Source organism: Heloderma suspectum, chromosome 6 (genome assembly GCF_057233095.1).
Source record: "Heloderma suspectum isolate Gila_16-S chromosome 6, 16-S_ref, whole genome shotgun sequence".
NCBI lineage: Eukaryota > Metazoa > Chordata > Lepidosauria > Squamata > Helodermatidae > Heloderma > Heloderma suspectum.
The window spans coordinates 58911615-58937788 of NC_139463.1; the positions used below are offsets into that span (position 1 = coordinate 58911615).

The 26174-nt window shown below is 46.3% G+C and overlaps 1 protein-coding gene across 1 annotated transcript; it reads right to left on the bottom strand.

The window, feature by feature from the left end:
- Positions 1-2830: 2830 nt before the first annotated feature.
- Positions 2831-23695, bottom strand: LOC146340949 (uncharacterized). The gene is made up of 3 exons (XM_084808239.1): positions 23584-23695; positions 3531-3728; positions 2831-3181 (listed from the first exon to the last, which is right to left on the bottom strand). The coding sequence occupies exons 1-3, from the start codon at positions 23688-23690 to the stop codon at positions 3166-3168; spliced, it is 321 nt and encodes a 106-aa protein (XP_084664365.1). The 5' UTR covers positions 23691-23695; the 3' UTR covers positions 2831-3165.
- Positions 23696-26174: the final 2479 nt, after the last annotated feature.

Genomic DNA, 26174 nt, shown 5'->3' on the forward strand with positions numbered 1-26174 from the left:
GCTATCGCTACCTGCTAGTAATGATAAAACCAATTGACCGCACCTTAAAGACAATGCTCACTAGAATTTGTTTAAATATTAAGTTGAAAGGCCACAGGCCTTGCCAATCACCTTGACTCAAGTACGGTACACCCCCAAGGGAAGTATTAAATTGACACCTTTTAAACGTTCCATAAGCGCCCACCTCGGATATTACCTATGGCTGATAGCTTAAATGTGAATTTAGAAGTAAAAGTTTTAAGATTAAAGGTTATGTTACTGCTTTGCAGTCTGTTTTGTTTTCACAGGTTTGCGACACTGCACCAATCCTGGCCTTTAGATGCTCCAGTGCATAATCTCAATCCCAGCGATTGGGTGCTAATCCAGTCCTAGAAAGATGAACCACCTACCAAGAAGCAGAAGGGTCTGTTTCAGATCTTACTTACCACTCCCATTGCTATGAAAGTCGCCAAAGAAAAGAAGTGGATTCATCACACTGAATAAAGGCATCACCTGCACCAGAGAGGGTCACACCGGAAACTGACCCACCTGAAGGTCACCGTTAGAATAATGAACCCCTGAAAGGACCCAAGTAGGTCTACAGAAAGAGGGCACTCTCGTTTCAAGGGTTCCTGATGAACGGAACAAAACTGAGTTCCAAAAGTTCAAAAAAACTGTGTTTTTGTTGTCAACATTCTAGTAGCTAGAACAAAGGCATCCTAGGCCTCACTTGCTGTTTAGAGAAAACCATCAATGCCACAGCGATAATAGTTTGCGCCTTTAAGGGCGTAGTCCACCGCTGGACCAAAGAGAGTATAAATTTGAGAAAAGCCTTTTGAGGGGGGAATTGTAGTAAAAATGTAACATAAAAGCCATTGTATGTGTCTTAAGCAGCACGTAGTATTGTAAGAGCTGCGCATGCCTGGAATGAGCAGACAGTAACCCTAAGATAAGGTTGCCAAGCAAACTGCTAGCAACCAATCAAAGTGACACGCTGGCTAAGGAATGCAAGCTGAGGTGATAAAACTGTAGCGCGGGGGTTGCCCAGGGTCGACTCTGCTTTTGAGCGTGAGCTCCTTTGTCGAACTGTTTGCAAACAATAAAATCGAGTTGGACCCAGCCTGAAGTTGACTCTCCTCTTTGGGGCAAATTGGACTAGCCTCCAGGGGGCAAAACTAGCATTTTGTGCAACAACAGCCACTTGACATCACATTTTGATGACAGCCCTGCAATTTTCTTTAATGTTAGTTGTTTCCTCTCCCAGAGCAGCGGGGGCGGGGGCTGTTCTGAGGGTGACAATGGCCCCCAGACCTCCTGTAACAGCCTTCCCCTGTTTTGATTCATGCAAATAAGTCTGCTATCTCCTCCCAATCTCCATCTTGTAGGGTTATATGAGAAATTTGTTTTAATTCATGTTTGATGAGGATTGATCTATGAGACAGATCCACAGCTGGCCACAGAGTCGGACTCAAAGAGTGCTTCTCAATGGGATCTTCTCAATCTGGGGAGAGGTAACGAGAGGGGTACCGCGGGGAACAGTCTCTTCACTATTTTCATTAATGACTTGGAGGAGGAGGTGCAGGGAATGCTGATCAGATTTGCAGAAGATACAGAATTGGGCAGCATAGCTAATACCCTGGAAAACAGAAACAAAATTCAAAGGGATCTTGATAGGCTGGAGCACTGGCAAAAAACAACAGGATGGCATTTAATAGGGAGAAATGCCAAGTTCTGCACCTAGGAAAAAGAAACCAAATGCACAGTTACAAAATGGGGGATACTTGGCTCAACAATACTACAAGCAAGAAGGATCTTGGAACTGTGGTAGATCACAAGCTGAATATGAGCCAACAATATGATGTGATTGCAAAAAGGGCAAATGCTATTTTGGGCTGCATTAACAGAAGTATAGCTTCCAAATCCAGGGAAGTACTTGGTTCAGAGGAGGGCAACAGAGATGATCAGGGGACTGGAAACTAAGCCCTGTGAAGAGAGACTGAGAGAACTGGGCATGTTTAGCCTTGAGAAGAGAAGGCTGAGGGGAGATATGATAGTGCTCTTCAAGTACATGAAAGGCTGTCACAGAGAGGAAGGCCAGGATCTCTTCTCGACCATCCCAGAGTGCAGGACATGGAATAATGGGCTCAAGTAACAGGAAGCCAGATTCCGGCTGAACATCAGGAAAAATGTCCTGACTGTTAGAGCAATATGACAATGGAGCCAATTACCTAGGGAGGAAAAGGCTCTCCCACACTGGAGGCATTCAAGACGAGGCTGGACAGCCATCTGTCAGGGATGCTCTGACCTGGATTCCTGCACTGAGCAGGGGCTTGGACTCGTTGGTCCTGTAGGCCCCTTGCAACCCTACTGTTCTATGATTCCATGACTTCTGTCCAGCAGGGAGGAAGTCGGACATGTGGCAATAAGTGCAATACACTGGATAGCCTCCTCCCCATTTCTGGCTTTCTACCTTTATCACTGGGTTTCTTTTCACTATTTTGGTGTGTTTTCCCTTGAAAACTTAGTTGTTTCCTATGAGAAGGTGGGGAAATTATTTATAGTTATTTATTTACATTTACTTACGGTGAGTACGAAGTTAGGGGGTAGAGTTCTATGATTCTACAGTTCTGTCATTTTTTCAGATTATGCACTTTCTTCAAAGGAGATGTGTAGGTGACAGAAATCACTATACATTAAAACACATTTTCTTTGACTTTGGAGTATCATGCTCCAATTGCTACAACAACTGATCAGTGTTCAGCTTCATGTCTAATGCTAAATCAACTGAGGTTGGAAACATGGTGTTTACAAAACTATGCATAGAAAGGTGAGCCAATGCAAACATCCAAGTAGGTACATTATTATTCTTTTATTATTCAAATAGAAGCTTTCTTCAGGAAAGGGTGAATAGTCTGAAAACTAGGAAACCACCAAATTATGCAATCCCCAATGGTGTTTATGCAGCAAATATTCATAGGTGAAACGGCTGTCTCTTCTCCTTGCCCATGATCTTCCCACCCCATGCTAACCCCAGTTTGCTCGGCTCCTTTTCAAGGCTCTGAATGCTTGAGCTACCCGTACAGTTAGAAATCGTCCCTTCTGGACAACGATCAACTCTGTAGCAGCTAACTGGCTTCCCCTCTGGAACTTTTCTCAGGTGCACTGGAGAGCACTGCTCCACACACCTCACAGAGGGAGACACCTAAAACAGGGGAGAGAGGTTTAACACATGATGGATACTGCATTAAAAAGGACTTGGAGTTACTCGACAGCGTTCCCCATTACACAATGGATAGGATCACCATTTTAGAAAGTCTGAACATATCTTTCCTCTCCAGGGTTTCAGGCAGGGGTCTTTTTCCAGCCGTACCTGGAGATGCCAAAGACTGAACCTGGGACTATTGCATGCAAAGATGGTTCTTTGTCAATGGACAAGGGCCCCTCCCTGGACTCAATAGGCCTTTGGTCTCATCTAGAAAGACACCTTCTGTTCTCAAGCCATAGAACTGCAACATTCTTTATTGCCCCCATGACTTTCACTTCAAACTCACCTCTGTAGCCCACACGATTGCATCAGAGTGAACGATGAAGTCTTGCCAGGGGGGACTTCCGGATCCACCTGTCCAATGTTGGTGTGAGCAAAGGATTCATTTGGGAAGAAACTCCAGTTCACAAAATCGTATCTCTCTCCCTTTGTAAAGAAAGAGACTTCATCTCCAACACAGAACATTCCCCAAAGTGGCAAGAATCTGAAATGGAAGAGATATTTAAAAAGTGGGATAAGTTTGAGCGGGCTCCATTGTTTAGTTTAAGACTAAAAATACAAACTCCATAGTTTGACTATGCACCGTGTGAAGAACTACTTCCTTGTATCTCTTCTGAATCTCCCACAATCAGCTTCATGGGGTGACCCCGGGTTCTAGTATTTTGAGAGAGGCAGAAAAACGTCTCCCTATCCACACTCTCCACACCATGCATAATTCTGCACACCTCTATCGTGTCTCCCCTTACTCCCCTTTTTTCCAAGCTAAACAATCCCAGCTGTTGTAACCTTCCCTCATAGGGGAGATGCTCCTGCCCCTTGATCATTTTAGTTGGCCTTTTCTGCACCTTTTCCAGCTGGACAACACCCTTTATTGCCAGTTTTATTCTCAATTCCTTTTCTAATTATGCCAAACATGGAGTTTGGCTTATTTAAACTGGCCGCACACTAGGATGACATTTTCATAGGGATGTACGAAAGTCACTTACGTTTTCACAGATGTGATTCACAGTGGGGGGGGGAGGCGCTCCATCCCTCCCCCTGGAATCCTCCCTGGCCGGCTCCACTCCGTGGTGGCTCCACGTAGCAGCCGGCCAGGGCTGTCTGCAGCTGGAGTTCCGGCCGCGGACGGTCTGCTGCAGACGCAAATGGCGGCCACTACACCATTTGCGTGGCTGCCTTTCTTCGTGATAGGCTACGTAAATACTTATGTAGCCTATCACGGTAAAGAGCAGGGGCGCAGATGGCGTAGCGGCCGCCATTTATGTCCCTGCTGCTTGCCGTGATAGGCTACGTAAGTATTTACATATCCTATCACGAAGAAGGGCAGCCATGCAAATGGCCGCCACATCCGCCGCCAGGTACGCTCCATCCCGGGGGGATTCTGCGGGGTGGCAGGGTGGGGAGGCCATTCCACCATGGACTCCGGGAGGCTGGATTCTAAAGAATCCGGCCTCACTGGAGTCCATGGCGGAATTCTCTGACAACTTCCCTAAACTTTAGTAATGCTTTCAACCAATTTACCCTGTTAAGCTAACTGCCCTGACATTTCCCAGATCGCCCCTGAATCCCTTATTAAAACATGTTGTTACACTGGCCATCTTCCAGTCCTCTGGTACAGATGCTGATCTTAGGGACATGTTGCATATTTTGGTTAGAAGATCAGCCATTTCATGTTTGGGGTTTTTGAGAACTATTTGCCTCAGTTCCTCAGACTTCCTTCCTGAAAACGTCAGTTCAGGCACAGGTGTCTGTCCTGTATCTTCTGCACTGAAGACAGATGGAAAGAACTCATGCAGCTTCTCTGCAATCTCCTTGTCCTCATTTAGTACTCCTTTAGGAGGAGGCTTCATTGTGAATCTTTAAGGTGTTGCCAGACTCCATTTCATTTCTTCCAATCCAAAGCTTTTTCTTATGTAACAGACCCACTGCTGGCTGGATACAGTCGCACAAAAGCCACCTGAGATTTCTGTCTACCACCGACGTCCTTCTGCTTGAGCATCAGTGTCAGTGTCTGGATGAAATTTTCACCTCTGTCACCTCTGTGAACATCCAGCCCAATCCAGGTCCAATGGAAATGCAGGAGCAGCCTGACTTGGAGAACATACTGAGGAACTTTACTCGGATCGATCTGGTGGAAGGAGGAAATTCCCTTTTCTCTCCATCAACATGGTTGAAAAAGCTGTAACCGAGCTGAAGGAAGGAATTTCCTGTTAATGTCTTGCACAAAAATGTTGTGGCATTTTCAAAACTAGCCCATTTCTGCTTTCATGGACTGCTCTGCCTGACTTTAGATGCATGAAGTGCTCTCCAGAAGGAAGATGCCCAGTTTAACAAAAGGCTATCAAAATATAAAGTGAAGCTCTGTGAGGTCTGTAATACCCCCCCCCCGGCCCCCAGTGTCAATATCACAACTGAGGTCAGGGCTGATATGCAGGTAACCCTGACACACTTTCTTCCTATTGCAATGAATGGGCCCTTCTGTCTATTATCATGGCAGAGAAACCAGCATACGCAAATGGCAGCAGCTATGGATGCCGCCATTTGCATTCCCTATTTTTTAGCCTATTTGGGCGCTATTTGTGTCCCCTCTTTTTTCCATCTTAATTGCTTACGTAAATATTTACATAGGCTAAAACGGCCGAAAAAAGGGAATGCAAATGCATGCATACATCATTTGCATACGCTGTTTTTTTCTCTCTGCCGTGATAGGCTACGTAAATAATTACGTAGCCTATGAAGGTGAAATACAGGGATGCAAATGGTGGCAGCTACGGTCACTGCCATTTGCGTGCCTGCTGCCCAGTGGCCGGATGTCTGGCTGCGGGCGGAGCCGGCCGGCAGCTCCACGGAATCCCCGTGGAGCGGAGCTGGCCAGGCAGGATTCCAGGGGGGGGCAACCAGATCGCCTCCCCCCTGTCAAGGATTCCAGGGGGAGGGACGAAGTGCCTCCCCACCCACTGCGAATGAATCCACGAAAAGGTAAGTGACTTTCGTACATCCCTGCTGCACGATCATATATAAACTGTCAAAAGAACCTAGCAGATGAACTGTTTAGCTAACCCAGAAAATTCCATCTGGCCTACAAGAGAATTGAAGGTTAATTCAGGTTCTCAGCTCCACACAGGCCCAAGGCCGGAACTTGACAACTCAAGTCCAATCTCAGAGCCCGTCTGCCCTATAGAGAAGCAGTTAAAATCCCCCCCCCCCTTCCACTGTGCAAAGGTAGCTCAGTGCTGTGGGCTGTAGATATTTTGCCACTCTGGAATTGTGGAAATGACAGTAATTTCTGATGAACCCCCATGGATTTCTGCCCACCCAACCAAGAACAAAGACATCCAGGAGAAAACATGCTTCATATAAATATGCCCTGAGCCCTTCCATGTGTGGTGGGGCAGTGTCTGATCACTTGAGGGCTGATCATTTCTGGCTACGCAAGAATTCCCCTGCCGGGGCCTGTATATTCAGCTCTTCTTCAGGTTCTGTCTGGTCGCTGACCTAGGAGGGAAGGTCTCTCTGTGCTGCAGATGATTTTGCTGCTGCAGCTGCTGCTGCTGCTCTGGACAGTGCCTCAAGCCACCCAGAGGATGCTGAGGATCACCTGCCTCTTGACCAGGCCTAAGGAACTGCAAGCCTATCACAGCCCCGGAGACCTCATTGTTGGTGGGAATTTACCGGTTGGCATGAATTATTATAACGAGACTCAGGACTTCAGTGGTTTAGCACCACCAGAACTCCGCACTTCTGGTTTGTAAGTGTCCACAAGAGGGATCTGAGACAGATGTTTGCCTGCTTTGCTTGCAGGTTAGGGGGCTCCTTCCTGGCTGATCCTAATTTGGCTTTGACCTGTAATGAGAAGCAGAGACTTGGGGGTCCGTCCGGCTGCATAGCAACATAGGAAGCTGCAGTATACTGAGTCAGACCCTTGGTCCATTTAGCCCGGTATTGTAAGCACTGACTCGCAGCAGTGGCTCTCCAGGGTTTCAGTCAGGAAGTTTTCCTGCCTTTTCTGGAGAAGCCGGGCATTGAACCTGGGACCTTCTGCATGGAAAGGATGCAAAGCCTGTGCTCTGTGGCTCTGAGCTATGTATGGTCCCATTCTAAGCCGGAGCATAATTCCTCTTTCTTTCTCTGGAAAGATCAGTGGTGCTATGGCAGTGATACAGAAGCCCTGGGAACTATAACGTCCAGAGACTAGGGGAGCCAAGCTCTGCTGTTGCATCTAATGCTGCAAGGCGAAATATGTGGAACGGGGTGTTTGTGTGTGTGTATGTGTGTGTAATGCGGAGAAGGGGAACTTGGAAGTTGGGATTTGAGCATTCAACCAATAGGTTGGGAGGGCACTTTATACTTTGATCCACCAACATTGAAATTGCTGGATTGTGTTCTCCTTGTACCTGAGTCTGGAATAAATAATTTTCAGAGTCTTGAGCCAGAAGCTGGCTTTGCAGTCTCCTCCTCTGAATCAAGGTGAGGGCGGGGGTGACCTGGGGAGGACTGGCCATCATATATCCACTTCCTTGCAAATAGGGAGAACAGGCGACCTGCCCCTAGAGGATGCTTGGTGCAAGGAAGGTAGGCAGAGCAAAACAATGATTGTGGTTCATGTGACGAGTTTCATAACGACCTACAAATGCCCACCCTTCCACCCCCGCAGACTTCATGTAAGACAGGGGTGGGGAAGGTTGATTTCTGGGCGAGCTGAAGTAGATGAGCAAACATTTCTGACTCACATTTTTGTAAACATAGCAGCAACAAATGTCTCCCTTCCACCTGATATTAGATTATATCTTCACTCACCTCCCAACATAACTCCCATCATTGCAGGATGATATTCAAGCACTACCAGCAAATCCTGGCCTTGGCATTTGCCATGAAGGAGATCCACAAGGACACAGTTCTCCTCCCCAACCACACCCTTGGCTTTCGCATCTATGACCACACCAACATCGCAAGATGGATCCACTTGAACAGTCTGTCTATGCTCTCCACGTCGGGGCAAATGTTTCCTAATTATAAATGTCACAGGCTCTCCGTTATTGGGGGTCTCAATTCCAAATCCTCAAGGGAGATTGTTTCCATAATGGGCATCTTCAAGATCCCACAGGTAAGAGGATTCATTTGGGGAGAGATGTGGGGGATCTGCGGGACTCAGGAACTCTGAGATGGAGAGGCCAATCTCTAAAACCATTTCCACCCATGCAGTGGGTGTGTTGCCTTGATTTTGGAGGGGAGAAGTAGGAGGCCTTCTGACCTTGGCTAACCTGCCCCATGTTAACCACGGTTGTAGCCAGGAGTCTCAGGTGGCTACTGTTTGACTAGTCCCAATCAGCAATGGTTCTGTTACATAAGAACAAGCTTTGGATGGGGAGAAAAATGGAGTCTTGCGACACCTTAAAGATTCACAAACAAACCTCGTCCTAAAGGAGAAATAAATGAGGACAAGGCAATTGCAGAGAAGCTGCATGAATTCTTTTCATCTGTCTTCACTGCAGAAGATATAGGATAGATGCCTGTGCCTGAACTGGGGTTTCCAGGAAGGATGTCTGAGGAACTGAGGCAAATAGTGGTGACAAAAGATGATGCTCTCAACTTTATTTATAAATTCAAAGCAAATGAATCACCAGGCCCTGATGGTATCCATCCTAGCATTCTCAAAAACCCCATATATGAAATTGCTGATCTTCTAACCAGAATATGCCACATGTCCCTAAGATCAGCCTCTGTACCAGAGGACTGGAAGATGGACAATGTAACACCAGTTTTTAAAACTGGATCTAGGGGGGATCTGGGAAATCTCAGGCCCACCTGCTTAACGTTTATTCTGGGTAAATTGGTTGAAAGCATTATGGAAGATAAAATTAGCAAGCATATAGAAGGTCATGCCCTGATAGAAAAGAATCAACATGGCTTCTGCAAAGGAAAGTCCTGTCTCAGTAACCTTTTAGAGTTCTTTGAGAGTTTCAATAGACATGTAGACAGGCGTGATCCAGTAGACATTGTCTACATGTACTTCCAAAAAGCTTTTGACAAAGTCTCTCACGAAAGACTCCTGCGCAAACTTAGCAGTCATGGAATAAAAGGACAGCTCTTCTTATGGATCAGTAGCTGGTTAAAGAACAGAAAGCAGAGAGTGGAAATAAATGGTAACTTCTGCCATTGGAGGCATGTAAGTAGTGGGGTCACACAAGGTTCTGTACTGGGACCAATGCTTTTTGAATTGTTTGTAATGGATCTGGAAGTAGGAGTGTGCAGTGAACTGTCCATGTTTGCTGATGACACCAACTTATTTAGGGTGGCTAAAACAAAAAAGGATTGTGAGGCGCTCCAAAAGGATCTCTCCAAACTGGGAGAATGGGCATTCAAAAGGCAAATGAGGTTCTATGTAGGCAAATACAAAGTGATGCATGTTGGAACAAAATATCCCAACTTCAAATATAACCTGACGGGCTCTGAGCTAGTGGTGACCAACCAACAAAAAGATGCTGGGGTTGAGGTGGACAGCTTGATGAAAGTGTCAACTCAGTGTGTGGCTGCTGTAAAAAAGCAAACTCCATGTTTGGCATAATTAGACAAGGAATTGAGAATAAAACTGCTAATAAAGGATATTGTAGAGCTGGGAAAAGTGCAGGAAAGGGCAACTAAAATGATCAAGGGGCTGGAGCATCTCCCCCCTGAGGGAAGGTTGAATGGGGAGATATTTTTCTTCCTCTCTCAAAAGGCTGATTGGTGGGAGATTCAAGACAGATCAAAGGAAGGGCTTCTTTACACAGCTCATAGTCAAACTATGGAATTTGCTACCACAACATGTAGTGATGGCCACCAATTTGGATGGCTTTACGAGGGGGTTCGACAAATTCCTAGAGGAAAAGTCAATCGATGGCTACCAGTCCTGATAGCTATGTGCTCCCTCCAGTACCAGAGGCAGAATTCCTACATAGACCCAGGTGACAGCTGGTTGGCCACTGTGTGAAAAGAATGGTGGGCTAGATGGACCCTTGGAACGTATGGGCTTTCTGATTAAGAGTCACTAACATTATGTCACGTTTTCCATTTTGTTTGTCCTAATGGATTCAACACACAATGGAACTGTTTAACCAAACTATCCTATTTGAGGAGGGGCCCTAAATCTCCACCAGACTTGCAAAGGGTCCTATTGCTTCAGTATAGCAACATGGGCCTCTTCAGGATGAAGGCTATAAACTGTGTCAAGGTTACCTCCAGGGCAGCCCTGACTTTTGGGTTGATATCCACAGTAGGGGGGACCTTAAAGAGAGATTCATTTCATATTAGATGCCTATGTTCCAAATGGATGTCTTCCTTCTGGATAGCACTTCATGCATCTGAAGTGGGCTGTAGTAGTCCATGGAAGATTATGCCATGAAAAATGTGTGAGTGTTCAAAGCAGCACAAAATTCACTGCAGTGGACTAACAAGAAAACCCTTCTTTCAGCTTGGTTATGGTTTGGCTGACCCTGTTCAGGGAGAACAAACAGAATTTCCTTCCTTCTACTGGATTGATACTAATGAACTTGCTCAATATGTGGGCCTTGTCCGGCTGCTCCTGCGTTTCCACTGGAACTGGATTGGTCTGGTTGCCTTAACTGAGAAAAGTGGTGAAAATTTCATCCAGGCACTGACACCAATGCTCAAACAGAAGGACATCTGTGTGGCCTTCACTGAAATGCTCAACCCAACCAACATAGTCTTTTTACAACAAGTACGATCTGGAACTATTCCTAGTGCTTGGTTTGAACCCCAAGTGATTATTGTCTTTGGGGACACCAACGTTGTACTCATATTAGGAGTCCTCTTGTTTCATCATGAAGTAAAGACCAAGATCCCATTTAGGAAGGTTTGGATCCTGACAGCCCATTTGGAAACTTCTGCTAAAGACCAAAGTATAAGTGAGGCCTATTTCTTCTGTGGTGCTTTGCACTTCAGAGTCCACCGCAGGGATGTGCCAGAATTCACACATTTTCTCCAGGCCTTAAATCCACACCGACCACAAGGGTATGTCTTTCTCCAAAAATGGTGGGAATACACATTTAAATGTCAGTTTCTGAAATCAGGAGAAATCTCTCCATGGGGATGGGGGAACTGCACTGGGGAGGAGAAGGTACAGGATCTGCCGGGAGAAGTGCTTGAAATGACCATGTCCAGTTACAGCTACAGTATCTACAATGCTGTCTATTCCGTGGCACACATGTTACATGCTGTGTCCTCATCTGGATCCAAAGATGCATTGACAGGGGGAGGAAAGAGGCTGCTGAATCTTCAGCCATGGCAGGCAACATCCTCGTTGAGAGTTGGCAATCTTATCAAAGGTTCCTTGGTGGTTCCTCGGTGGTCTGATCCTGGAAGCAAAGGGCAAGCCTAGGAGAAGGGCTGTTGGTCCAGTTTAAAGATCCCGATAGCGACATTCCACAAAGATATACTTCCATGCCCATCAGCTCCCTTAAAGAGCACTAAGAAGTGAGTAAAAGGCAGTGGAGAGCAATGGTACTTCTGCGATAATCATGTATTTAAAACTGTGGCTACTGAGAGGAAGGATCAAGCAAGCTCTCACCCCAAATGCAAAGTATTCTCCTCCCTATCCCCCATCTCCTGGAGGAAACAACAGGCTGCTCCTCCCCCCTCCCTGCCCCATGTTCATTCTTGCCAGGCAGCATGAGAACACCTCAGGTGTTGTTCGCCTTGATGGCACCACCCTTCTTCCTCCTGCACACAGGCAAGGATACGAGTGTGGCTTCTGGGAAGTAGACACCAACGAAAGAAGGCCAAGCCACTGGGCAAGTGCATGCAAGCAATTAGTGCCTATGAGCCCATCTTAATGCATCTTCAGTGTTGAACTAAGCAATGGAGTAAAGGAAAAAGGAGAAGTCTCCTAACGTGATAGTAGTCACAGAATGTCAGAAGACACCAGACCTCACTCACAATTACCCTGTTTATAATTCTCTCTTCCATTTCAGATTCTTGCCTCTTTGAGGAACGTCCGGTTTAACAACAGTGCTGGAGATGAAATCTCTTTCTTTAAAAAGGAAGAGAGATACGATATTGTGAATTGGATTTTCTTCCCAAATGGATCTTTTGCTCACACCAAAGTTGGACAGGTGGATCCAGAAGCTCCTCCTGACCAGGACTTCACCATTCACTCTGATGCAGTCGTGTGGGCTACAGAGGTGGGTTTGAAGTGAATGTCATGGGGGCAGCAAAGAATGTTGTAGTTCTATAACTTGAGAATCATTATGATGATTCTAAGTAACCTGCATAAATCCAGAAAAGATTCAGACTTTCTAAACTGGTGATCCTATCCATTGTGTAATGGGAAACTGTACTGAGTAACTCTGTCCTATTTTTGTGCAATATCCATTGCATGTGAACCCTCAACTAGGGATGTCAGAGAATTTCGCCACGAATCTCGGGGAGGCCGAATGCCAGCGCATTCGGCCCCCCGAAATCAGTGGCAAAACGGTCTGCCCCCCCCCCAGGATGGGACTTGCCTTCAGCGAATCTTCCTGGCAGCGGTGACTCCGGCGGCAGCTCCAGCGGAGGTGCGGCGGTGGCGGCCAGTCTTCCAACCGGCTGCCACCACCGCCATTTCCAAGTTTAAAAAAAAAACACCAAAAACGTGATAGGCTACATAAAGATTTACGTAGCCTATCATGGCTAAATTTTAAAAAACACAGTGATAGGCTATGTAAATGTTTACGTAGCCTATCACAGCTGAGTAAAAACAAAAACAAAAAACGCGTGTACGCAAATGGCGGTGCCAATTGCTTTCCTTATTTTGGCACGTCTTAGTCTACGTCAACATTTACATAGACTACGGCGAGAATAAGGGGAACGCAAATAGAGTAGCGTCTACGCTATTTGCGTTCCCCTTATTTTCGCCGTAGTCTAAGTAAATGTTTACATAGACTAAGACGTGCCAAAATAAGGAACGCAATTGGCACCGCCATTTGCGTACGCATGTTTTTTGTTTTTGTTTTTACTCAGCCGTGATAGGCTACGTAAACATTTACGTAGCCTATCACGGCTGACTGCAGGGACGCAAACGGTGGCAGCTATGGCCGCCGCCATTTGTGGACCCGGCCAGCCAGGATTCAGGGGGGAGGGGGGGAGTGCCTCCCCGCCCAGCCAGAATTTCGGGGGGGGAGGGACGGAGCGCCTCCCTCCCACCTCAAATCAATTTCGTTAAAAGGTAAGTGACTTTCGTACATCCCTACCCTCAACTATTTCCCTCTTCCCTTTTAGGTGCCTCCCTCTGCGAGGTGTGTGGAACGGTGCTCTCCAGGGCACCAGAGAAAAGTTGCAGAGGGGAAGCCGGTTTGCTGCTACAGGTGTGATCGTTGTCCAGAAGGGACGATCTCTAGCCGGAAAGGTAGCTCAAGCATTGAGAGCCTTGTTCAATTGCAGAGCATACTGGGGTTAGCATGGGAAGATCATGCGCAAGGAGAAGACACGGCCATTTAACCTATGCATATTTTCTCCATAAGAACCATTGGGGATTGCATTACTCGGTGGTTTACTGTTTTGCAGACAATTCACAATTTCCTGAAGGAACCTTCTATTTAAATAATAAAGAATAATAATATCCTTAGATAGTTCCATTGGCTCACCTTTCTATGCACAGTGTTTTAAACACTATGTTTCCAATGTCGGTTGTTTGGGCATTAGACATGAAGCTGAGTGGTGATCAGTTCTTGTAGCAACTGGAGCATGATACTCCAATGTCAAGGAAACTGCTGTTTAATCCATATTGACTCCTGTCACCTATTTCCCAGCCTCTGCACCAATACATCTCCTCTGAAGAAAGTGCGTCATCAGAAGCAAATGCCATTTATGTATTTGCCCATTTGGAAGGCACTGCAGGTGACAGGCTGCGCTGATGTTCTTAGTAGGGGTGTATGGATTGTACTCACCCTTGTTTGCCCGTGGGTCCCCAGGAGGGAGGCAATCTGGTCCTCCCCCTGGAATCTTCACCATCCGGTTTCTTTCTGCGGCGAGCCTGCAGAGCCGCCGTCTTGCTCCGGCTGCTGCTGGCTGCGGACGGCCCTGGCCGGCTGCTCGGCAGAGCTGTTGCAGAACAGAGCCGGCCGGGCAGGATTCCGGGGGGGGAGGAACGGATCGCCTCCCCCCCCGTCGAGGATTCCGGGGAGAGGAACGGATCTCCTCCCCCCCCCCACAGCAGATGCCCCGACCGGAACCAGGTAAGGGATTCGTACATCCCTAGTCTGAAGACAGGCAGCAGTGGCTGGCAGCGGCTGGCAGCGGATGGATGGAGGCAGGTAGGATCCAGCCAGCGCGGATTCCCCTGGGTGGCGGAGGTGAGTGTTTCATTCCGCTGCGGACTCCAGGGGCCGGATCCTTAGAAACCAGCCTCATTGGAGTCCGTGGCGGAATTCTCCACCATCCCTAGTTCTTACACTTAACAGTTTTTAGTTTCTAGTTACAGACTTGAGGTTTTTCTTCTTGCAGAATATTGAACATGGGTCTGCCAGCGTGGGCCATCCTACACAGGTGAAAAGGAGCACTGTTGTACCGCTCCTGACTCTTATGCAATATGTTGGTGAAACGTAAAGAGAAAATACTAAAAGGGACGTTGCACACTTATATGTACAGGAAGCTAGGGAATTGATATCTCCATCTCCTTCTTTGTGGGCTGCACCGTCCCCATGTAAAGAACGTCTATGTCATGTTGAGATACTTCTGCTCATTCCAGATGCAGATCACTGTGACCCATGCCCAGAAGATCAACATCCAAACAGCAACCAAGACCACTGTTTCCCCAAGAAGACCCACTTCCTTTCCTATCAGGAGACACTGGGGTTCATTTTAGTTTGTCTGGCTCTTTTCCTCTCTCTGATTACATCTGTAGTGTTGGCCACCTTCATTCTACACCGTGACACGCCCATCATCAAGGCCAACAACCAAGACCTCACCTATGTCCTCCTTCTTTCTCTCCTGCTCTGTTTCTTCAGCTGCTTTCTGTTCATTGGTCGCCCGACGAAGGTCACATGTCTTCTACGCCAAACTGTTTTGGCATCATCTTCTCCATTGCCATCGCTTCTGTGTTGGCAAAAACTGTCACAGTGGTTCTGGCCTTCATGGCCACCAAGCCAGGAAACATGGCCAGAAAACTCTTGGGGAGACAACTACCAAACTCCATTGTCCTGGCCTGTCCCCTCATCCAAGCAGTTATCTGTGCTTGCTGGCTGGTGACCTCTCCCCCATTCCCAGTCTTGGACTTCCATACCCTGGCTGGAGAAATCATCGTCGAATGTAATGAAGGTTCAGTCACTATGTTTTACACTGTCCTGGGTTACATGGGTTTTCTGGCTGTCATCAGCTTCATGGTGGCTTTCCTAGGCAGAAAACTGCCTGACACCTTCAACGAAGCCAAGTTTATCACCTTCAGCATGCTGGTGTTTTGCAGTGTTTGGGTCTCCTTTGTGCCCACCTACCTGAGCACTAAGGGAAAGTCCATGGTGGCGGTGGAGATCTTCTCCATCTTGGCCTCTGGGGCTGGTCTCCTGGCTTGCATCTTCCTCCCCAAATGCTGCATTATATTGCTGAGGCCCAGTCTCAACTGTAAAGATCATCTAATCAGGAGAAGGACTTAAAGTGTCTATCACTTTGAAACATGCCCTGCTACTCTAGTTTCCTGTCAAGTACACATGTAAGAAGGCCATTAACATTGTTAAATGTGCCGATTTATTCCTTAAACTACAGGGTCCGTCCCACACTGGGCTTTTGCTCTTTCCCAGTAAACTGGAAGTGGACTTAAAAGGTTGTCTGTATGGCATTATATTCCTCCTAGACATCTTTCAATCATATAATTCTTTAAAAAATCACACTATCAGAAATTAATGTTACATATCATGCATTATAGGTACAACAGAGAGTTGCAGTATGGTTCAGGGTTAGGCTCACTTCGGAGATACTCTAAATTGTATGGATCTCACTTCCCCTATAAGGAGAACATTTTTCTCTCCTCCATACCGTTCTCAGTTCTCCTCCCTGGATTGGTCTTGGGAAGGGTAGGTTTTATTTTTTTTATTGGTACTGTTGAGGCATCTGGAACTTGAGTTCCTTCAAAGAGGAAACATGGGGGATATAAATGTAATACTAAATAAAAATGAATAAAATAAATTGCGTTCATGTTTCAGTACTTCTGCAAACCTGTTTCCTTCCAGAATGCTCATCCTTCTCTCTTGTTTCTCAGGATCCCAATTGTGGCTTGATTGTTGTTGGCACTTGCCCCGTGAGCTCCCTATTAGAGGGAGTGATACTAGCAGGAAGAACACATTATGTTCAGTCATGAAGAATGTCAGCGACACCCATATTTGCAGAGCTGGAATGTAAAATGTATGAATATGCTTTTGTGGAAAAATGGAAAGTTAGGGTGAGAGAGGAGACAACAGTGTAACAGATTGGGTAGCAGGGACGCAAATGGCGGCAGCCGTAGCCACTGCCGTTTGCGTCCCTGTATTCCACCGTGATAGGCTACATAAAGGCTTACGTAGCCTATCACGTCTGGGTTAAACAACAACAACAAAACACGTACGTAAATGGCTGCGGCTATGGCGGCTGCTATTTGCGTTCCTTATTTTTCGCCATCTTTGTCTACGTAAATATTTACGTAGACTATTACGGCGAAAATAAAGGGGAATGCAAATAGTGTAGTGGGCGCTATTTGCATTCCTTTTTGATTTGCTGTTTCAGCCTACGTCAATATTTACTTAGACTAAGATGGTGAAAAATAAGGAATGCAAATGGCAGCAGCCGTAGCCGCCGCCATTTGCATAAGCTTTTTTTTTTTAACCCAGATGTGATAGGCTACGTAATTCTTTATGTAGCTTATCACGTCTATGTAAAAAAAAAAGAAAAAAAAGACCAGACTGCAAATGGCAGCAGCAGCAGCCAGTCGGAAGACCAGGTGCCGCCACCGCCACCGCTGGAGCCGCCGCTGGAGCCGCCGCCATCCAGAACATCCGCCCCAGGTGAATCTCGTCCTGGGGTGGATCCGCGGGGTGGCGGGGGTGGCAGGCCATTCTGCCATGGATTTCGGGGGGCCAAATGCCAGTGTATTCAGCCACACTGAAATCCGTGGTGGAATTCTCCGCCATCCCTGTGCAAAAGTGTTGCTGAAAGCATGTGTTGCCTCCCTTTTGTGCCCATCATTTGTTAACAAATGTATAGGCTCCTTATTTTAAAGACTGATGTTTTCCTATTCCTTTGCACTGTAGTGACGGAATTGATTTTTAAGCAATTTCCTTATTTTAAAAATATTTTTTATTAGCATAATGCAAGTCTGCAGGTGTCTCATCATGTGGACCTTGGAAGGTGCGGGTGTGGTGGGGAGGGGAATCACTGCCGTGTGGAGGAGAAGCCAAAGCAGCATCAGAAGTTTAGTGGTGTGTTTCTGTGATCTCTGTGTGTGTGTGAACGTGGTCAAGCGGCACAGTTGTTAAGAGGAAAAGGGTTACAACAGAAATTACAAAACACTCTCCAGAGGTCATATTTTTTTGCCAGAGATGCATCTAACTAAGTGATGTAGGCAATATTAAAACACCCATATTTTGGACAACCATTTACTGCCTCAGGCTCTAGCTGCCAAATTGGAGCTGAACTTAACCCAGCAGTCTCCGATCAGTGACAGTGGTGGAGGAGGGGGAGATCAGCCTGCAGTTGGTTCATTGTGTGAGAGAGAGCTGGTTAGAAAACAAGATGGCGCCATGAGTAGCAGCGTTCGTTTTGGGCGCCGCCGTTTGTTTTAATTCTTCAGTTAATGTCACCATTTTTATCATCTTGCTTGACACCTCACTCGACAGTTTCATCACCTCATTTGACACTCAAATTATGGAGATTGTACCGGAAAAGTTACACTTGGGCTTTACTTAGAGGTCCACCACCCTGCTTATAGGTTGGATCCAGCACTGCTGCTTGGGTGATCTCTCAACCATTTTGAAAAGAAAAGTGCTCTTGTGTTTCCTCACATCAGCACTGAGAAGAGAAGAGAGCCTCATATGAATGAATGGATGACGTTACTGACTAAGTCTTCTGACTATTTCAAGGGAAACTATCATAGTATCATCATAGTATCAACACATCACTGCATGCGATTTTTATTTTTGCAAAGAGAAGCTGATACCCCCCTGCAGAGAATGGGACTGATTAAGCCTGACTTGGGGTCAACGAGAGGTGCTTAAAGTACAATGGATATTGGACTCTCATTTTTTATCATTGTGGGAAAGGATGGAATCTCCTAGTGGTGTTTGAGGGGGGCTGGGGGAAATAATTTTATTCTGAGCTTTCAGATATTGATTTAATACTGATTTTTAGTTTTTCTTGTGTTTTCAATTTTTACTCATTATTGATATTGATAATTGTCTTAACAATTTAGAAACATTGTTTTCCAGCTAGTTGTATCATTGTACAATTCTAGCTTGACAGATAACTTGTCTTATTTTTAAATGAGAAAATCTAAATGAATCAGTTGTCCTGGAGATCATGATCTCTTGCTCACCTCCAAACAGAGTAAGATTGTGAGTTCTTTATCACCACTGTAGAATAAGCTTCGAACGTTAGTAGTTCGTCAAGATCTGCCTTCTGCTAGGCACTCTCCAAGCCCTTCAGTTGACATTCAAGACCAGGAGACCTTTCAATCCTCCAAGGAGCTAGTTAATTTGAAGCTGTCAACTGGTTTTGCTCCAAAAAACCCCTCAGCCCTCTGCTTTGTTTCTACCAAAGCAACCAAGCCCTGAAGACTGGCAGGCCTTTAGATATTTAAATTTAAATGAATTTTGTTCTCCTGAAACAAATGCTATCCACTGACATAGGACAGCATTAATGAAGGCTGAAGTGGATTTAGTTGCTCAGGATCGGGTAGAGAACCCCTTGTCAGTAGCCCTAACACTAGGCAGATACAGGTGGAAGTTAACATACTGCCCCCCAAAGAGAATCTATATTTAAAAAGGGAGATCCATTGTATGGGTTCAAATAGGGCACTTGCCTGCTCTAGCAATAGACGAGAGTTGATGTCTCCAATATATTGTAAGGCTGTGCTGTAAATCTGTGTTTTTTATAGGATGGTGATGCATTGTGAATTGGCAAATTAATCCCTTTATGAGTAGTTTTCCATCAGGGATTGTGAAGAATTGCTGGTTTCAGCCCAATAACTCTGCAAGGTAGACCAGGCCAATCTCGGCCACAAGATTCCCCTAAATTAACCCAGTAGCTCCCTTCCCGGCAAATAGGGACTGTATTCAGCACTGAAGTTATTCAGGACACACCAATCCAACTGGAAGTTGGGTAAAAATGTATTAGGGGGAAGGAACAAAGAGGAAGGAAGAGGGAGTGGTGGTCGGTTGTACAAGAAATTACAAGCAGGGTACAAAACTCTAAGCAAAACCAGAAACACCAAATGCCAAGGAACACACTTCTACGAGCAAAACAAGAAAGCTAGCTGGGTTATTCTATCCATACCAAAGGATGGGCCTCCCAGGACAGCCATGGACAAGCAGCACACCCTAGGACCATCAGGGCCAAGGAGAGAGACCCGCCCCTTCTCTAGCCCTCCTTTCATTGCCCAGCCCTAGCAACCCAAGGCAAGTTCGAGGCACCCAATCAAAACCCAGGCCTGGGACACCCCACTCCACCCTCCAAAGAGGTTGCATCTTCCCACCAGGCACAGCTCTTATAATTTTCCAAATTAGTCAGGCAAATCATGGACTTGGGCTGCAGGATGACACAAAGCTCAAAACAACCAACCTCCAGGTGGCTGCTGCATACCCCAGCAGCCCTCATGGCTCTTACTCTATTAACCCATTCTTGATATCCCCCCCTTTGAAAGATGAGAACTCGGGGGACAATTTCTCGATCCTCTATCTCCCCCCCTTATCTAAAATTGTAAATAAAATACATGTTACAGAAAAGAAACGAAAACCAGATTTGAAAACTCTCCCGCGGGCTCCTCCAGAGAAGCCCAACAGCCTAGGCTCGCTGATCAGGAGTCCCCTCTCCTGACACCTGGCTCAAATCATGAACATGGGAGAAGCTGTCAGCCAAAATGTTCTTCTTGCCCTGGATGTGAGAGGAAGTAAAATCATAGCTCTTTGGATAGGGATGGCGGAGAATTTCTCCCCGAAACTTTGGGGGGCCGAGCACCAACGTGTTTGGCCCCCCGAACAAGTTTCGGGGAGAAATTCTCCACACACCCCTGCCCCCCGCACCCCCCCCAGGACGGGACTTACCTTTGCTGAATGTCCCTCCCGGAGGCGGGTCTGGCTCGCAGTTCGGCGGGTCTTCGTCAGGGGCGGGGGCGGCAGCCGATCTTTTGACCGGCTGCGGCCGCTGCCATTGCAATAAAAGAAAAAAAAACGCCCCCGTGATAGGCTACGTGATGATTAACGTAGCCTATCACGGCTAGATTTGCAAAGTCAGCCGTGATAGGCTACGTAAATCGTCACTTAGCCTATCACGGGTGACTTAAAAAAAAAAAAAACACATACGGATAATGGCGGCCCCCATAGGGAGCCGCCATTCCCGTTCCTTATTTGGTCGCTGTAGTCTACGTAAATGTTTACGTAGACTACGGCGAAAATAAGGGCAATGGTACAGGTGGCCCCGGCCGGTGGGTTGCAGGTGGCCCCGGCCGGCAGCTCCGTGGAGTCGCTGCAGACGGAGCCAGCTGGGGAGAATTTTGGGGGGAGGGATGGAGCACCCCCCCACGAATGTCACCCTTCAAAAAGGCAAGTGACTTTCGTACATGCCTATGCTGCATGTGTGACCACTCCAGCAGCCCTCCTGGCTCCTACTCTATTAGGCCCTTCTTGACAGGGATCATTTCTGGTATAAGTTATGGAGTTATGCGTTTTTGTTGGAAGTGTCATTTATTTCATGGCTACTTGTTTTGTCATCGCTTGTAGCCAGTTTGGACTTGCTTAGATACCAAGGTTACGTTGTCACAGGTATCTAATGCGACATAAATGGGTGATCTAAAATGTTATTCCCTCACTGTCAGGGGTTTAATCATAGTTGTTAAAAGGAAAAGCGTTCCAGCACAAATTAAAAAGCATGCTCCAGTGATGCATCCTACTAAGAGAGATCAGGCACTCTTCAATCACCCACATTTTGGACAACAATTTTCTGCGTCAGGCTATTCAGAAGCCTGTGGTGTGGCTATTCCTTCTGAAACCTCCCTTCTTCTCTCCGTAGAAAGTACTATGGCAGACCCCAGTGGCAGAGACCTATTTATGAAAGGTGCCATAGGAGGTTCAAAGTATACATTTGCCACTTCGTACTCCCCAAATTCAAATCAACATACTTTTTTATATGACAGTTTGCAGAAATTAGTGGTATTTCAACAAGGTGTAACAATTATAGGGGAATTTCAACATAATAAATGATCCAGCTCTGGACAGAACTTGCTTTGGGGATGAGTGCAGGAACACCACTATGTCCTCATTTAGGGACCTTTTGGCTGAATTTAAATTAATAGTTTCTTAAATATAGGAGCCTGAGATTATGCATACTTTGCCTGTCACTGTCAAACATATACTAGAATAGACCATCTATTCATTTTTTTGACTCATTCCTCTTCCATCATAAGCACAGAGATCTATCAAAAAAGGGTATCAGATCATTCAGCTATAAGTCTCACCATAAACCGATCCTCTAAACTGATCCATGGTGCTTCAGTCCTATCATCCATAAAATCTACTCTGTGTTGTGAAAATTAAAAGTGAAATAGAACATTATTTCCATACAATGATCAAGTAGGATTGTCACATGCAGAATATGGGATGCAATGAACTCTGTTACAAGGGGCATTTGTATAAGTGAATTGACAGCAATTCAGAAGGTTTCAATACGAAATAAAGAAACACTTTTGTCAGAAATAAAACTTCTGGAAATGAAACACAACAAATCAGGTGGGGCAAAAAATTACCATCTTCTTTCACAAAGAAGAATGGATCTTATAGCCCTTGAAGTAGGGAAGATTTCAACATCACTTGTTTGCCTTCAACAAAAATACTGTGTATTTGGGGATAGAAGCTCTAAATTGCTAGCCTATGAGCTGAAACTCCGCAACCTAAGAAATGTTATTTGCTCAATTAAAGACAATCAAAATTCATTGGTTTGTGGGACTATACAGATCAATAATCAATTTGTGCAATTTTATTGAGACCTGTATTATAACCCAGATCCTGATGTCACCAAGGGTGCAATCTGGTGGCCACTAGTCAGCAGCTATGTGGCCCTGGATGGTTCAGTTCCCTGAGAACTGACCTCCACCCTCTCCCACGCTTCCTCGTAAGCGGTGCGGAGTGGCCCTGCACTTTGCACTTGGAAGAGCAGCAGAGTGCAGCAAAAACAGGGTGTTCCTGGGGGCATACCAGGGCGGAGAAGTGAGAAATGCAGGTACGACACATCCTACATGTCATCCGGCTGCCACTTTCCCCTTTCCGAGGTCCTATGGCTAGAAAGCATAAATTGGCTGTCTAGCCACAAATGAAGGGCAGGAGAAGCAAGAGGGAATGATCCCCCTGTGCTTCTCCTGCCCTGCATTGCACTGAGGGAACCAGGTGGGGGAGGATGTGTCCACGCTGACTGGCAGTGACTCTCCAGAGATTTAGACAAGAGCCATTCCCAACCCTAGCTGGAGATCCTGGGGATCAAACTTGGGACCCTCTACATGAAGACTGTGTGCTCTAGCCCTGAACTCCGGCTCTTCTCTGCCTGCCTCTCCTGCTAGATCAGCACTTCCATCCTCCCCTCCATGACTGCATGCAGACTTGAAAGACTGGTTGAATAATCCATGGCTAAGGCTGAGCCTGCATTTCCTCCACAGCTTTGGAACAGAATGAAACTTCCAGAGCCTTCACCAGGGGAATCTGGGAACCCCGCAGAGTGTCATGAGGAATTCGTATTTATTTTTCTGCTCCTTCATTCTTTCTAAAGGAGCAAACAGGCTCTTCTGCTATTGCCCTTGGAGACACCCCCTTGAACCCTCAGGGTTCAGAAGAGAGAGGCCGCTTCCTGACAGGACTGCTCCCTGTGTCATGGCAGCTTCAGGGGGAAAGGCAGGAAATCCTAGGCTAGGAGGAAACTCCCTTGTCTCAGACTGAAGAGATGGTGGCCCGTTCTCTGTCTGAGGTCTGTGTGTATGAAACTCTCCACAGGGGAAGAAAATGGTTTCTGATACTCTGACGTTTCCTCAGTAGGGATGACGGAGAATTTCTCCCCGAATCTTCGGGGGGCCGAGCGCCAACGCATTTGGCCCCCCGAAATCGGCAGTGAAATTCTCCGCCCCCCCCCCCCAGGATGGGACTTACCTTTGGCGAATGTCCCTCCCAGTGGAGGGTCCCGGCGGCGGTTCATCGGCCTTTCGGCGGGGGCGGGGGTGGCAGCCGGTCTTCTGACCGGCTGCTGCCACCACCATTACAAAGTGTGAAAAACCAAACAAACCCCATGATAGGCTACGTAATGATTAACGTAGCCTATCACGGCTAGATTTCCAAAGTCAGCCATGATAGGCTACGTAAATCGTTACGTAGCCTATCATGGGTGACTTTGGAAATCTAGCCATGATAGGCTACATTAATCATTACGTAGCCTATCACGGGGTTTTTTGGGTTTTTTTTAGACTTTGTTTCGCGGCCGGGGAGATGGGGCGCTTCTCTCCGGCCTGAATTTCAGCTGGGGGCGAGGCGGGAAGCCTCCCCCCCGGCCTGAATTTCGGCCGGGCGAGGTGGGATGCCTCCCCCCCCTCGCCTGAACTTCGGGGGGAGAAGCAAAGTACCTTCCCCCCACCGCGAAGCACCCCTGCAAAAAGGTAAGTGACTTTCGTACATCCCTATTCCTCAGCAGAGAGCTCAGCCCTGCTTTCTTCTGAGGGATGAGAGAGTCTAATAGTCTCATCAATAATAAATACTGGAACTCTTTGGCTTCCTCCCTATTAAGTTTGCCAACCCTTCCATTTCTGAGGTGGGGAAAGATGTGGCATAGTTGACCGCTTGATGTCCTAAGGTAACCCCCCCCCCCAATCTTGGACTGACTGACATGTCTTCAGGGGTACTTATAACTCCAGAACATTTGAGGACAGTGAAAGGAGGAAAGGGTAAGAGTCCTATGTTCATGCTTGCCCCTTTTGTGCCCCATTTCTGCTCCTAAATCAATGGTGGAGCCCTTTTTTCCTTCTCCCTGTAGGTCTCACATACACCCAGATGTAAGGCCCCAAGCCTGTAATGAAGCTGCCAGTCGCTTTAGAGAGACATAGTGATCCATACTGCTCTTTGCTTTGGTTCATTAGCTGCAGTTTTCTTGCTAGTGGGCCTCTCAGCTTGTAAGATGAGTCAAAGGGCGATATCTCCACCTCAGCACATTCCATGCTAACAAGCTCTGGTACCGTTTATCTTATCAGAGCCTAGGATGTGCCTGAGAAGGGAGGCTATGTTTATGCTAAGCTAGACTCCATCTTGGATGTATGTGCTCACACTGACACAGGTGAAAGGGAGGAACCTGACAACTCAGGTCAAGTCCAAGTGGCTCACAAAGAAGCAAAGAGTGATGCAAATCTGTTTTTCTCCCTCCAAAGTGCAAAGGGGGCCCAGTGTTATTGGGATGCGGTTATTTCTCTTGTCTGGAATTATCAAAATGACAATAATTCTTGATGAATCCTCCAGAGATTTCCATCCAGCAAGTCAAAGAAATCCTGGAGAAAACATGCCTAATAGAAATATGCCAGGAGTGACTCCACGTGGGGCTGGGGTGGTGTCTGGTCACTTGGCATCTGCTCTCTTCTTGCTGTGATCGAATTCCCCTGCCAGGGGGTCTTTTCCTGGTTCTCTTTGTCTCTGACCTAGCAGGGAAGGTCTCCCTGTGCTGCTGATGATTTGGCTGCTGCTGCTGCTGCTGCTATTTTGGCTCCTGCCTCAGGCCACCCACAGGATGCTGAGGACCACGTGCCCCTGACCTGGCCGTCTAAGCTGGAAGAAGATTATTACAAGCCGGGAGACCTCATTGTTGGTGTTAATTTACACCTTGGCAATTATTATTTCAAAAAGTCAGAAGACTTCTTTGGTTTCCCGCGATTATACATATCTGGTATTCACAGGTAAGTTTCCACAGAGGGATCTGGGAGAGGGGCTTGCCTGCTTTGCTCTCATATGGGAAAGCTCCTTCCAGGGAAATGCATCAGCAATGCTGCTGATGTTTAAAATCTCTTGGTTTGAGATGACACTCTCAGAGGCCTGTCAGGATTGGCTTCGACCTGAAAGGAGAGTCATAGACTTGAGGGTTCTTTTCTTTTTTGATATAATAATTTTATTTTTAAAAAAGATAACAACATCAACAACAACAACAACAACATAAACACACAATACACATACACTAAAGTACCTCTTAAGATTGTAAGATATCTACCTTTGCCTCCCCTTACACAACAAATGCATATTATTATTTTCTACTTCTTATCTTAGTTGTATATCATACATTGAGTTCACAGACATTATCTCATTTCTCTCCCAATTTTTTACAACAACAACAACAACAAAAGAAAAAAAGGAAAAGAGAACCAATCATCTCAAAGCTCAAAATCCACATACATAGACATCATTTTTCTCTATTTCTTGTACAACTGCTATAAAAGGCTTCCAATCTAACATAAATTTGGCTGTTGATCCTTCTTTAATTATAACAGTAAGTTTTGCCATCTCTGCCAGCTCCATCATTTTCATCATCCACTCGCTCACAGTTGGTCTTGTTTCATTCTGCCACTTCTGTGCATACAATAACCGTGCAGCCATTGTCATGTAGAGAAGGTTCCCCCCTTCTCTTTTATGTTTTTATCTGTTAGTCCCAATGAAAAAGTTTCTGGCTTTAATTCTATAGTAGTCTGTAATATTCTTTGAGCTAACAACTGTAT